At 35.6% G+C, this 15,710-nt stretch overlaps 1 protein-coding gene across 3 annotated transcripts in view; it reads right to left on the bottom strand.

The window, feature by feature from the left end:
- LOC139118318 (glycerol kinase 5-like) overlaps positions 1 to 15,710 on the bottom strand; it is a 133,211-nt gene that overhangs the window by 36,298 nt on the left and 81,203 nt on the right. For all 3 annotated transcript variants that reach the window (XM_070681572.1, XM_070681573.1, XM_070681574.1), the window contains one exon: positions 10,708 to 10,812. In XM_070681572.1, the coding sequence (XP_070537673.1) occupies positions 10,708 to 10,812 (105 nt within the window). The remainder of the gene's footprint in view (positions 1 to 10,707; positions 10,813 to 15,710) is intronic.

Below are 15,710 nucleotides of genomic sequence, written 5' to 3'. Positions count from 1 at the left end.
AAGCCCCCCGACGTTCCTCTTACGTCGTCCTTGATAAACAAGTAAACAATAGTTTAGCCAATCAAAATGGAGGGTGTGGCGGCGTTGACCAATGAAAAGTGAAATCTGATTCGATGCCTCATTACAGTGATGTCAATGTTAAATAACTCCGCAGGGTCGCCCTGAAGCTTTGACAGACAAGTAGTACGCATGACTAATCGTCGATTCTCTCGATAAATGATGCAAATAAAAGACAGAACATATGTAATAATAACAGAACCCAATGCCCTGTGAGTGCAAGGGCGCCGTACTAGCGGTATTTGCACGAGTGCTGCGGTGTATTCAGCTGTCCTTTCACTCCCTTCGCTCGTGAAAGGACTGCCACCAAATACACAGCAGCACGCGTGCAAATACCGCTAGTACGGCGCGCTTGCACTCACAGGCCATGGGGTTCTGTCATATTGCCCTTCACATACCATAACAATAACAGTCAAAACACATTGCAAAATGGGCCAGTGGTTTACTTGAACAATCTGAACAAAGTTACAATGACAGATATTGATACTGCTGAATTTTGCAATTTTATGTATTGAATTGGCCATGTTTGTGTTGATTAGCGCAAATCAGATCTTCATAGAGAGTGGCCATGCAGTCAGACCACTGACAAACATGTCAAAGGCAAACCGGTCCATTGCAACCTTCTTATTTTGAATCACTCCGCAAGTTACAATCTCCCGTTGTTGTTCCGTTGTTTCAAAAATAAAGAAATTTATCTTTCTTCATAAAGTACACAGGGATGGTGACAATTTTGAGTTTCAAACATTGATAAATTTTATGTAATTTGTTTCTCTAATACAGTCAAACCTGTGTATAAAGACCGGTCAATGGACTGGGGCTATGTGGTCTTTATAGACAGGTGGTCTTTATGTAGAGTTTTACTAATGTATAAAATTATTCATGAATATTTATTAGGGATAGGCCATTTGCAGCTACACAATCACACTTTAGTTCATAAAGTGTACTTTATTTATTAAATCAAAATATCAATCTATTTCATTACAACCAGATATTTTATTATTCAACATATCACATGTGGTTCTTATTTGAAAACTGCATCACAAACAAGAAATTAGCATTATTGTTTACACAGAGTAAATAGTGTTCCTCATTCGAAAAAGTCACTGATCTTTGACTGTTTGGCAAATCCAGCAACTTGACTCTTTTTCTGGTTCAGCAAATCCTTGATGTTAAGTAGTTGGTTGAGGAGATCTTCATGGCCATGGTGAAGTACAAACTGCTGAAGGTCATTGACTGCATCTGAAGCTGATGATAGGCTGGCAATCTTGGGTTCATTTTCTTCTTCTTCATTCTCCTTGTCACTTTCATCTGCACTGTCTTCATTGATGTTCTGGTGTTCACGTAGTAGGTCAACAGCTGATTGATGCCAGTTTGTATTACATTGGCAAGTAACCAAAGAACTGTCAATGTCCACCAAATCTTGAATGGAACACCCAAATAGTTCCTGTGCTGCAGCATCAAGATCATCACCATCAGGGATCTATGCAGAATCATCAGCAACAAACTCTTCATCACCAAAGCCACAACACCGGAAACACTTGGTCACTGTGGAAATGTCAACTTCTTGCCAGGATCTCTGCACCCAGTAGATGGCCTCCAAGACATTGGTAGATTTTACAGTTGCAGGGTCGCATGCAGTCTTTGTCTGCATCCATCTTGGCGATGATATGCCTTAATTCTCTTTTTCTGTACTTCAGCTTCAGCGTTTGTATGATTCCCTGATCCATTGGTTGAAGCTTGAAGGTTGTATTGGGTGGGAAAAACTGCAACTTTATATTCTTTGGCGTAATTGTTGGATGACATGGTGCATTGTCCAAGAAAAGGAGACCCTTTCTTTCTCTCTGCCAAGCTTCCTGTCAAACTTATGAAGCCTGAGTCTTCAAAAATAATCCATGTCATCCAGGCCTTTGTGTTGGCATAGTATGAAACTGGAAGTGCCTTGACATTAATGTTCTTGAAGCAACAGGGGGTCCAAATTAATCTTATACCCTAGCAATATGAAGTGCTCCATCTCATGACTTTCACAAATCTGACAGAAAACCACCCTAGGATCAAGACTTTTACAGCAATCCAACAAATACTTTGGGAGAAAATGATTTTTTGACAAAAAATGGGAAAATATATATGGAAACAAATATGAAAATTTCACCACAATTTGAACAAATCTGACAAAGGCAAACCCAAAGATCATACATACAAGTTTCAAGGCAATGGGATGAGCGCTTTCAGAAAAGAAGATTTTTTGACAAAAAACGGGAAAATTGCCAAAAAAATACAACTTCATTTGCATATTTTTGATTTTGACATGTTTATTTCAAAAAATTCATATCTCCAACCCTGGATGCACCTGTCCACCAAATACTAAGATGGTAGGTGCTGCGATTTAGGAGTTTTTAATGTGGACAGACATACATCCGCACATACTAACTAACATACATACATAGAGACAGACAGACAGACAGATGACATGCATACATTTATTTTTACAGCTTTTAACCTCCAACAGCTGACCAACTTGTCAATATCAGCTTTTCAACTTGATACTACTGCTTATAATAATATAAACAAGAATAAATTATATTCTAATTAAAGTAAACAAGACTTGCTTATCAAGATTTACGTCATAAAAAACAGCATATCTGTCAGCTTATAAAGAATCTTCAGCTGGTTATCTTTTTATCAGTATTTTCATCCTATTAACCAAGCACATTTTAACTTTCAAATTAACATGGCAAGTAAGTTCTGTTGAATAAGTTGAGCCTGTAGGTACTCATAGAAAGCACACAGAAGAGACAAATGTTTGAAACTTAAGAAGTTCAAGGTCATCAAAGGCATTATAAGGAATCATGTAACACTTTCATTGCACTGTTTACACAGATTGCATAATTGCTATAAATAGCACATGAGGAATCTTACACCCCAACTTTACCATAAAAACCCTATCACTTTCACCACTCTTTTAATTGACCACTCGATTTTTTCCTCATAAAGTAATTTTATTTTATCCTTACCAAGTCAACCATAAATGGAAATTAGAACTTTCTCTATCTCTATTTATTTGACCAACCTATCATGACAAACTATTATGAGCAATTTCTTTTAGATAACATACAGGGCACAATAAATGACGGTTCAGAATATGTCAAAGTTGGGATTCAGGAAAGTTGCCTTTACATGTTTTAATCCTCCAAGATTGTAAGCATTTCACAATGAACTGTCAAAAAAGTTGAACTTTCTAATAATTCTACACTAAAATTACTTTGGCTTTGTTGATTTCCTAATAAAATTCAATTATTGAAAATCATATTAACCCGTTGACTACCTTGAACGCCGGATATATCCGGCACCGTATTGAATTACCATATACCTTGAGTGCCGGAAATATCCGGCACAGTTAAATAGGCGTATTAGCTTTGTTTTTGTTCCTAAAAATCCTGTAATTTCTGCGTTGGCACGCAGCGCGACTAAGATTGATGTATTCCGATCTGGCCTGAATGTGATTGCGCCTTGTACGTCCGAGTATGGCCAAAATCCCGAAGCAAATGTCGTGACCCATGACCTCGACCCTGAAAGGTCAGGCTGATCACAGAAGCGTCGCGCTGATTGTTTACAGTTTTCTAGATGTACGGACGATCGCGAAGATGTTTATGGTTTGTTTTTTTTTAATGAAATGAAATGTTTATTTATTGAAAACAAGTGGTTTATATGTAAATATGTTCTATTAAAAGCAATATTCGTGAATCAAACTAGAGGAAATACAATCTTTTACTATAACCCAGTGAAATTTTATAGCAGCCATATTATCAATATGACTGGTCACATGACTGGTCATGTGTTTGGTCATGTGATATTGTTCCCTAAAATGTATTTTTAAACATTGTGAATTATTTTTTGATAAATCATAACCATTTTAGATGCATGTTTCTGCAAGGAAAACATAATGCAGGTGTTTACAAATACAAAATGTGTTGATTTTCAAATATAGAATCAAGTCAGATGCTGATGTTTGTGGTTCATTTACTCTGCCTTTTGTGAGAAAAATCTTAAATAGGTACATCTATAAATAAAGTAAAGGGTAGTTATTATTACATATATGTAAAGATAATGCCATGAAAATTGCAACTGTGTTCTAATTTGCGTCATTTTATGGATTTAAAACACGTCCTGATGCTTCAAATACTCATATTCTTTGCCAACTCTGGTCACATGATGAGTCATGTGACCAGTCACGTGACTGGGAAATACAAACTTATGTATGAAAAAGTGGGAAATTTCATGCTGATTCAGAAAAAATATGGTTTATTGGTACTTAGGGGAGAACCATTTGATTTCTGGGGGGGGGTGTGGAGGAAGTGGGTATGGGAGCAAATTTTTTTTTTCCTGTCAGAGTGACAGCAATTTTTTTTTTCTACTGTCAGACCTGCATCAATTTTTTTTTCTCAAGTGGAGTAGCAGTGTAAATTTTTTTTTATTGGTCATCAAGTTTGTAATGCGTTGTATATAAGAGAGTCATCATTATTTACGGCCTGAAACTACGAAATTTCGAGTGACCCCCCCTTGCCAACCATGATGAATTTGACTAACCTCTCTCTCTAACTCTGAAATTTTGACTGATCCCCCCACTTAGAAAAGTTAAATACCAATACATGTAATTGTGAAATTTACAAAATACAGCAACAGTATAAAAGACCTTTCAATCCTGATGTACCCTGCTAGACTATCATCAGTTATCTCATGATGGTTCAAAAAAGGTGAACCCATCAAAATGAAATTCAAAGTCACAATAAAACAAGTCATCATTGATGACACAGTCCCCACTTGTTAATGGGTACTTTGATTACAGGTCCTCAGAGAAGATCGAGTCCACTTCATTAGGTGTGTGATAAAATTACTTTTGAATAAATTCGCTTGATACATGTCTGAGTTGTACAGGACAAGAAAAAATCGTAATAAAATGGCCACATGGTGGCCATATTGGATCGTATCACAAAACAAATCAATTTGCATATGTATGACATAGGTCAATGTCCTTGTACCAACTTTGATTAAAATCGGTTGAGATATGCCTGAGTTATGGCTTTGTACATGAAAAAAATCATAACAAAATGGCTGCACAGCAGCCATATTGGATCGTATCACAAAACAAATTAACACGCATATGTATGACATTGGTCAATCTCCTTGTACCAACTTTGAATAAATTCGCTTGATACATGTCTGAGTTATGGTTCTGGACATGAAAACATAGGGCCAAAGTCCCTGAAGCTACTATAGACATGGATACAAAATTTAGTATTTCGTGACTGTATGAAATTATCTCACTAAGGTCACCCTAGGGACATGTAAACCAAATATTAAAGCTGTCTGAACAGCGGTTTTGAAAAAACAAGCGACTCAACTGTTGACAGAGCTCTGCTGTGTTATGTAGAGAATAACCTTTTGTGACACATGTATTGATGAAGAAGGTGGATATCTTTGATAGCTCATTTCAGGATGGCCTGACCAAAAATGGAAAAAAATTCCGTAAAAATACAGATTTGCATATTTCATCAGACTATATTAGTCTACAATAGCAAATAAACGAGAGTTAATTACATTCTAATTAAAGTAAACAAGACTTGCTTAAATCAAGATTTACGTCATAATAAAACAGCATATCTGTCAGGTTATAAAGAATCTTGAGCTCGTTATCTTTTAATATCAGTATTTTCATCCTATTTACCAAGCACATTTTAACTTTCAAATTAACATTGTAAGTAAGTTCTGTTGAATAAGTTGAGACTGTACATACTCAGAGAAAGCACACTGAAGAGACAAATGTTTGAAACTTAAGAAGTTCAAGGTCATCAAAAGCATTATAAGGAATCATGTTACACTTTCATTGCACTGTTTACACAGATTGCATAATTGCTATAAATAGCACATGAGGAATCTTACAGCCCAGGTTTACCATAAAAACCCTATCACTTTGACCACTCTTTTAATTGACCACTCTATTTTTTTCCTCAAAAAGTAATCTTATTTTATCCTTACCAAGTCAACCATAAATGGAAATTAGAACTTTCTCTATCTCTATTTATTTGACCACCCTATCATGACAAACTATTATGAGCAATTTCTTTTAGATAACATAAATGGTGGTTCAGAATATATCAAAGTTGGGATTCAGGAAAGTTGCCTTTACATGTTTTAATCCTCAATTCACTATGAACTGTCACAAAAAGTTGAACTTTCTGATAATTCCACACTAAAATTATTTTGGCTTTGATGATTCCTAATTAATTCAATTATTTAAAATCATATTAATTATTTTTTCCTGGTGAATTGATAGGGTTTATACAGTACAAGAATTACATACAATGTAAGTCAAACTTTGACCAAAAATGACAAAAAAATTCCTTAAAAATACACATTTGCATAGTTCATCACAATTTGAACAAATCTAAGTTGGGTTATCCCTAGGGACCTGTATACCAAATAACAAAGCTGTCTGACCAGCGGTTATGAAGAAGAAGATTTTTTACCAAAAACACCTTTTTTGGCATTAATTTGCCTATTTTCAACAATATCAAAAATTAAAAAAAATAGTTTCTCAAAATCATATTTTTCATCTACACAACAAATATCAAATCAGTAAGTACTGCGGTTCTCAAGATATTTGAGTGGACGGACGCCTCACAAACAGACATACATACATACATACATACATACATGCATACATACATACAGACTGACGACGGACGCCGGACGGATACTCATCCCAATAGCTTCTATAGATTATAGTCTATATAGTAGCTAAAAACGTAATAAAATGGCCACATGGTGGCCATATTGGATCATATCACAAAACAAATCGATGTGCATGTGTATGACATAGGTCAATGTCCTTGTAAAAAGTTTGAATAAAATTGGTTGAGATATGCCTGAGTTATGGCTCTGTACATGAAAAAAAGCATAACAAAATGGCCGCACAGTGGCCATATTGGATCGTATCACAAAACAAATTGATGTGCATAGCTATGACATTGGTCAATGTCCTTGTACCAACTTTGAATAAAATCTGTTGAAACATGCCTGAGTAATTGCTCTGTACAAGAAAAAAAATCGTAATAAAATGACCGCCTGGCAGCCATATTGGATCGTATCACAAAACAAATTGACGTGCATATGTATGACATAGGTCAATGTCCTTGTACCAACTTTTAATAAAATCGGTTGAGCTATGTCTGAGTTATGGCTCCGTACATGAAAAAATTGTAACAAAATGGCCGCACGGCGGCCATATTGGATCGTATCACCCACAAAATTGAAGTGCATATCTATGACATTGGTCAATGTCCTTGTACCAACTTTGAATAAAATCAGTTGAAACATGCCTGAGTTATGGCTCTGTACATGAAAAAGATTGTAATAAAATGGCCGCCTGGTGGCCATATTGGATATTATCACAAAACAAATCGACGTGCATCTGTATGACATATGAAGTAATCCTTGTACCAAGTTTGAATGAAATTGCTCCAGGCATCTCTGAGATATCTGCGTGGACGGACGGACGGATGCACTGACACACGGACGCACGCACGGACATGACCAAACCTATAAGTCCCCCCGGACGGTGTCCGTGGGGACTAAATAAAGATGTAAAAGCTCACGCAGTATCTAACCATATAGTATATTCTTTGATTTGGATGGGTATTATGACAGGGATTTCACTAGGATATCTGACCGGGCAGAACTTGTAAGTACAGGGGGAGAACACGAGAGAGGCTTAGGGGGAAAGTGTCACAGGGGCTTTCCCCTATCTTGCATGGATGTGTGCAATGGTGCAGTCTGGTGCAATCTGAGAGGTGTTTTTTAATATTTTCACTAAGTTAAACTGTTAGAATACCCCAAGGGGGAGAGCACGAGAGGGGGGTTCCCCCTCTCGTTTTGGAAATTTTGAGAAATGGATGTGTTTAATGGTGCAATCTGAGAGGAGTTTCAGTTTATTTTGCACTTGGTAAAACTGTTTGAAAATGACATTGAATACTGATATTTTTTACATTTTTTCCATGATCAGTGTTTGAGTCACAATATTCAACAACCAAACAATGACAATACAATTTGTGAAAAACAGTTCTGTTTGCCAGAGACTGAAGACAAATAGGGTTTATACAGTACAAGAATTACATACGATGTAAGTCAAATTTCGACCAAAAATGACAAAAAAATTCCTTAAAAATACACCTTTGCATATTTCATCACAATTTGAACAAATCTAACTTGGGTTATCCCTAGGGACCTGTATACCAAATAACAAAGCTGTCTGACCAGCGGTTATGAAGAAGAAGATTTTTTACCAAAAACGCCTTTTTTGGCATTAATTTGCCTATTTTCAACAATATCAAAAAATTAAAAAAATAGTTTCTCAAAATCCTATTTTTCATCTACATAACAAATATCAAATCAGTAAGTACTGCGGTTCTCAAGATATTTGAGTGGACGGACGCCTCACAAACGGACATACATACATACATACATACATACATACATACATACATACATACATACATACATACATACATACATACATACAGACTGACGCCGGACGCCGGACGGATACCCATCCCAATAGCTTCTATAGACTATAGTCTATAGTAGCTAATAAAATAAGTTTGAGGTACAATAAGAAAGACATTTTGCCTCTGAACGCTTTCGATAACCGTAATGGCCCTGACGTTTGATCGTGACGTCTCCGTAAATCATGACAGTCAATGTGAACACATATGAAAATTTGATCACATATTTTGACGAGCATGCAACATAATTCGCCAGTAAATGAACAGAAACCAATAGATATGATATAAATAATTACATATTGGGTATATTTCGGCAAAAGAATATGTTATAGACGTAGGAATATGACGCGAGATCAACAGTTCGGAACGTGCCGTGTTGTACGTTTTGTACACACAAGCCTTTGATTGGCGGCCATCTTGGCCGTCTCGATACACGGTGAAGAATGCCGCGATACCAAAGTTTACTTGACGTAAACAGACCTGATCGCGCCAAAATCACATATTAAATTAAGATTTAGTGAAAATCCTTTCAAATTTCTTCATCATTAGTGTTTTCGGCCTAGAAAACCGAACTGACATACTCAAACTTGAGCTTTCAGAGAGGCTGGTCAATGCGATGCTCCGTGGTGACGCCATTCAAGCCGCTTTTCAACTTTAAAATCCATTCGGCCGATCAAAAAACGTCTTCATTTTCTCAGAAATTATCCTAAAAAAATACCAAAATATGTCATTTCTATAGAGAAATGGCCAATAACTTGTCACAAAACGATCGTCTTTAGGATGTACAGCAGGAAAAAGCGTTCAGAATGTCTCTCACTTCGGCGAAGTCAGTGACCAGATCCGATTAGATATTCACGGTAAAAATAGTCAACCCGATTTCCTCGAAAGGTCGCTCAAATTACTGGAAATTGCCGTACTACATCAGATGATGTCATTATTTTAGTCCTTATATGGACCTGAAGTGGGTTCAAAGGGCAAGGAATGGATTTATTTGTCAGGTGACCTCTTAAACGCGGGAAATCAAGTTCGAAACTTTGCCTGAGCGAACGTCAGGCCGTGTATGGATATATCCGTGCATGGCGCTGAGCGTGAGTTGGGCGTGTACGGATATATACGGGCATGGCGTTTTAAGGGTTAATTGACCACTCTATTTTTTTCCTCAAAAAGTAATTTTATTGTATCATTACCAAGTCAACCATAAATGGAAATTAGAACTTTCTCTATCTCTATTTATTTGACCAACCTATCATGACAAACTATTATGAGCAATTTCTTTTAGAAAACATACAGAGCACAATATATGACGGATCAGAATATGTCAAAGTTGGGATTCAGGAAAGTTGCCTTTACATGTTTTCATCTTCCAAGATGGTAAGCATTTCACTATGAACTGTAAAAAAAGTTGAACTTTCTAATAATTCTACACTAAAATTATTTAGGCTTTGATGATTTCCCAATTAATTCAATTATTTAAAATCATATTAATTATATTTTCTGGGTGGATTGATAGGGTTTATACAGTACAAGAATTACATAGTATGAAAGTCAAATTTAGACCAAAAATGACCAAAAAATTCCTTAAAAATACAGATTTGCATATTTCATCACAATTTTAACAAATCTAACTTGGGTTATCCCTAGGGACCTGTATACAAAATAACAAAGCTGTCTGACCAACGGTTATGAAGAAGAAGATTTTTTACTAAAAACGCCTTTTTGGGGGTTAATTTGCCTATTTTCAACAATATCAAGAAATTAAAAAAAATACTTCCTCAAAATCATATTTTTCATCTACACAACAAATATCAAATCAGATAGTACTGCGGTTCTCAGGATATTTGAGTGGACGGACGCCTCACAAACGGACATACATACATACATACATACATACATACATACATACATACATACATACATACATACATACATACAGACTGACGCCGGACAGATACCCATCCCAATAGCTTCTATAGACTATAGTCTATAATAGCTAATAAAGCATACCACAAACCCTGAAGTAAATGTTGCACCCAGTGTTTGTGATCATACTAATTATTGTGCAAAGGATAATACATTGTAGTTTATTACATACCAATTGCTTTCCCCCATTCCACTGATGTTCCTGTGTCAGCAGCATTGCCTTCTACAACAAACACAACTTCATCTTTGATCTTCCAGCAAACCAATGAATACAATCCTGAAAATATAAGACAGAAATGATTATTTTGAATTCTTTTCTTAGGAAGTTGTTTGAATTCATCTATACAACAAATAAGTCATCGTTGATGACACAGTCCCCACTTGTTAATTGGTAATTTGATTACAGGTCCTCAGGAGTGCGGATAGAGTCCTGTTCATTAACTAGGTCTGTGATTAAAAATACTGCAATACAAATGAGGCTTAATTACCAAGAATGAGCTCCATGGTGGTGAAAATGTAAAACCAATCTGGGCTGCCACCCTAATTACAACAAAGATTCCAGTGGTAATCAATCTACAGGATGTTACAAATCATTTTTCATTCAATTATGACACTGACAGATTATCACCTGTATCACATTTCATACAATTTGATGCAGTGCTTCTGGGCATACACCCTAAAAACAAAAATTCATAATGTATGCAAAGTAGCAATTACTTTAACTGACACTGCTAAGTGTCACTGAATTGTATTACAACACTGTAAGATCAACATCTATACCATGTTTCATCAAATTTGATGTAGTATTTCTGGACATATCACTCAAAGCAGGAAAGTTCATTTTTTATACATATTGAAATTTATCAACATGGCACTGATAAATGTAATTATTCACTGTTAAAGCAATAAGAGCACAACATCTGTACCAAGTTACATGAAATCTGATGAATCATTTCTCGGTATACTGGTCTTAATTACAAAAATTAATAATATATGCAAATCAGTTAATTTATATGATACTGCAACACATCTTTACACGCCATTACACTATTGGAGGATAAATATACGTACCACGTTTCATTAAATTCAATTCAGCGCTTCTAGACATATTACACTAATTATGAAAGTTCATCAAATTTGCAAATTAGCAATTAATTGACATAATGCTTCTTAATGTCATCACATAGTAGCACAGTACTGTGAGATTAACATCTGTACCATGATACTGTTAAACAACATTGCACGTCATTACACTACTAGAAGATTTACATCCGTATCATGTGGCATCAGATTTGATGCAATACTTCTAGACATTTCATATTAATTATGAAAGTTAATCAAATATGCAAAATAGCAATTATATGATACTTCTTCATGTCTTCACACAGTATTACAGTACTCAGAGGTCAACATCTGAACCATGTTTCATCAAATTTGATGCAACATATCTGGACATATCACTCTAATCAAGAAAGTTCATTTCATATGCAAATTAAAACTTTATTAACATGACACAGATAAATGTCTTTATTCACTGCTACAGCAATTTGAGCTCAACATCTGCACCAAGTTTCATGAAATTTGTTGAACTATTTCTTGACATATCAGCCTAATTACGAAAATTCATTAAATATGCAAATAAGCAATTAATTGATAAGAAACTGCTACATATCTTTGCACGCCATTAGACTACTGGAAGAACAAAATCTGTACCATGTTTCATTAAATTTGATGCAGCATTACTAGACATATCACAATCATTATGAAAGTCCATTAAATATGTAAATTAGCAATTAATTGACATGATACTCCTTACTGTGTTCTCACAGTATTATAATACTGACAGATCAACATCTGCACCACGTTTCATAAAATTTAAAACAGTATTTCTGGAGATAGCCCACTAATTAGGAAAAGTAATGAAATATACAAATTAGCAATTAATTAACATGATACTGCTAAGTGTCTTTGTACACTATTGTAGGGCTATGTGCTGAAGGTTTGTAGCATTTGTTTCATAATCTATTGCAGTATTTCTAGACATCACCCTAATTACAAAAATTCATCAAATATGCAAATTAGCAATTGATTGATGCAATACTGACATATGTCATCGACTGATATTAGAACTCTATATGAAAAAACATCTGCACAAAGTTTCATCAAATTTGGCACAGTCATACCAGAAACAGCGTCCTAATCCAGAATTATGCAAATCAGCACTAATTATGCATGCCACACCAATATAAATGGACCTGCATATGTATGCCACAGTGTAGTATCCTTGTACCAAGTTCAAAAAGAATTGGCACAGGCATATCTCAGATAGCTGCATTCATAAGCCCCTTGCATGGACATAGCATAAATATTAATACCATCCAGACGACCGTGTGGATGGATATCAAATACTGGAAAGAAAACGGCCATCACACAGCAATTTTCGATCACATTATTATAAAAATCAGCGTGCATATATTTGACACAGGGATTAATATATGTACTAACTTTCAATTCAATCGCGCCCGGCATCGCTGAGAAATTTGCGTGAACAAACGCACAGTCGTCAAATATAGGAAACAAAATGGCTGCCACACAGCCATTTTAGACCAGATCAAAACAAAAATCAATGTGCATATGTAAAACATATGGAGTAATCCATGTACCAAGTTTGAATGGAATCGCTCCAAGCATCACTGAGAAATTTGCATGAACATACGCACTGACATCAAATACAGGAAACAAAATGGCCGCCACATGGCCATATTGGAGCAGATCACATTTAACAAATCAACGTGCATATGTATGACATAGGTAATAATCCTTGTCCCAAGTTTTAATGAAATCGCTCCAGGCATCTCTGAGATATCTGAGCTGTGTGAATGGAAGGACGGATGCACACATGGATGGACGCATGCACAGACATGACCAAACCTATAAGTCCCACGGACGGATTAGCAAGTTGGCAATGTTTTCGGAGCAATTAGAGTGGTGTATACACAAGTTGGAGAGGAGATAAGGACTTGTCGGTAATATATAAAGCAGTCAGACAGTGTGGAGTTGAACTCTTTATTTGAAATATCACAGTCAAAATTAATAAAATCAAATAAGGTAAACCGTTGCACAAAAAACCCTCCTCCCCACCCCAGGGTCCTTTCATCTTTCCTCTGTGGTCATAAACAGGTCTAAATCTCATGCTATACTGTTGCTTGGTGTGGTTTAGTGCTTAATTCAATCACTCAATCAAGAAGTAGACATGGTTGCTATATACTCCTCCTGCACAAAAAAATCATTTGCAAAATTATTGAAAGAGAAAAAATACCGTCAAGGACAGTGTGCTCACATTCGGTTTGAATTGGTAAATTCAAGAAATATTTGAACCAGAAAAACAAGAATGACAAAAGCAAATGAGGTCTGCAACTTAAGTACTGGAGGTCATCTTGAGGAACATGTATATCAACTGCTATAGCAATGGGACAAGCAGATCCTACATACATAAGCAAATGTCAACAAAAAAATTAGCCACAGAAGGCTTGATAAAAAGAAGAGGTGGGAGAGTGAAGAAAAAATAAAGAGTGGGAAAAACATGTACAAGGGATCTGGTAAAAAGTAATGCTACCTCATCAATCTCCTAGACCCTACCCCCTCCTGAATATCAAATGTTCCAACCCTTGGTAGACCATGTTTACATAAGACCAGCTGGCAGGAAATATATTTACAACCTTGGGGATGTTTAATTAATGCTATGAGAGCTTTCATTCGAATGTAAACAGCACTTAAATTAGTTACAGATAGTGAAATGCCTTCCACTGTGGGGGGTGATAACGACATCTGGAATTATCCTGGATCCAAATTTCTCATCAGTTCTTGTGTGTCTTACATGCAAAAGTTGCAAATATTGGTCCGCAATTAAAAAAAATTTACCTCTGCTTTGTCTGGATCAAATTTTCCTACAAATTGATACCAAATATGACAAAATTATGTTCACAGCCTTTGAAACTGTCTCACAACATATCCTGGGTTGGTGTAGGTCATTTAAGGTCACAAAGTGAAAAAATTACCAAAATTATAAAAATTTGGGGGTTTCCCAACACTTTGAGCAGAAAATCTATCTAATAACATCCCTCTGGACTTTTGTAGCAAATTATAAAGCTATCAGACAAGTAATTTTGAGAACAAGTTTTTTTGACCAAAAATACAAATTTGTATATTTCAGGACAATTTCCACATATCTAACTATTGTCATCCCTGGACGTCTGTACACCAAATATAAAAGCTGTCTGTTCAGGGGCTTGAAAAAGTAAATATTTTTTAAGATTTTTTGACCAAAAATGACAAAAATTGCTCCAAAACAGTGATATTTTGTCGTAATTTCAACAATTAGAAGGGTAACATCCTTGCAAACACCCAGTCCAAATTTGAGAGCAATTGGGCTAGCGGTTTCAGAGAACAAGAAATTTTACTTAAAATGAGAAAAGTAACGAAAAAATTCAGCAAAAATACAAAATTTGAGATATCTTCACGATATTCATAAAACTGATTTTGATCAACCTTAGGAACCTGTATACCAAATATCATAGCTATCAGATCAGTAGTTTTTGAATAAAAAAATTTTTGACCAAAAATTCAGAAAATTGCCCCAAAATTACAAATATGAAAATTTCAATTAAATTTGTATAAACTTGACTGAGGTCATCCTGAGGAACATGCATACCAACTTTCAGAGCAATCAGATGAGTGGTTGCAGAGAAAAACATTTTTTGACTAAAAACTGAAAAAATTACCCCAAAAATAGAAACATGCAAATTTCATCCTAAATTTTTAACACCTAATTAAAAATACCTAAAGGAACCTGCACACCAAGTTTCAACCCTAGCTGACCAAGGGTTACAGAGTTTTAGCAATTTGCAGGGTTTTTCCTTTTTTCCCCTCATTTGCATATTTTTGACACTGACAAGTTCATTTGAACAAATTCACATCTACGCCCCTTGGTGCACCTGTACACCAAATACTAAGACAGTAGGTGCTGCGGTTTAGGTGTTTTTGATGTGGACGGACATACATACATACATACATACATACATACATACATACATACATACATACATACATACATACATACATACATACATACATACATACATACATACATACATACATACAGACATGCAAATCGGA

Source organism: Ptychodera flava, chromosome 19 (assembly GCF_041260155.1).
Source record: "Ptychodera flava strain L36383 chromosome 19, AS_Pfla_20210202, whole genome shotgun sequence".
Lineage (NCBI taxonomy): Eukaryota > Metazoa > Hemichordata > Enteropneusta > Ptychoderidae > Ptychodera > Ptychodera flava.
This window is presented reverse-complemented; position numbering and strand designations above follow the sequence as displayed.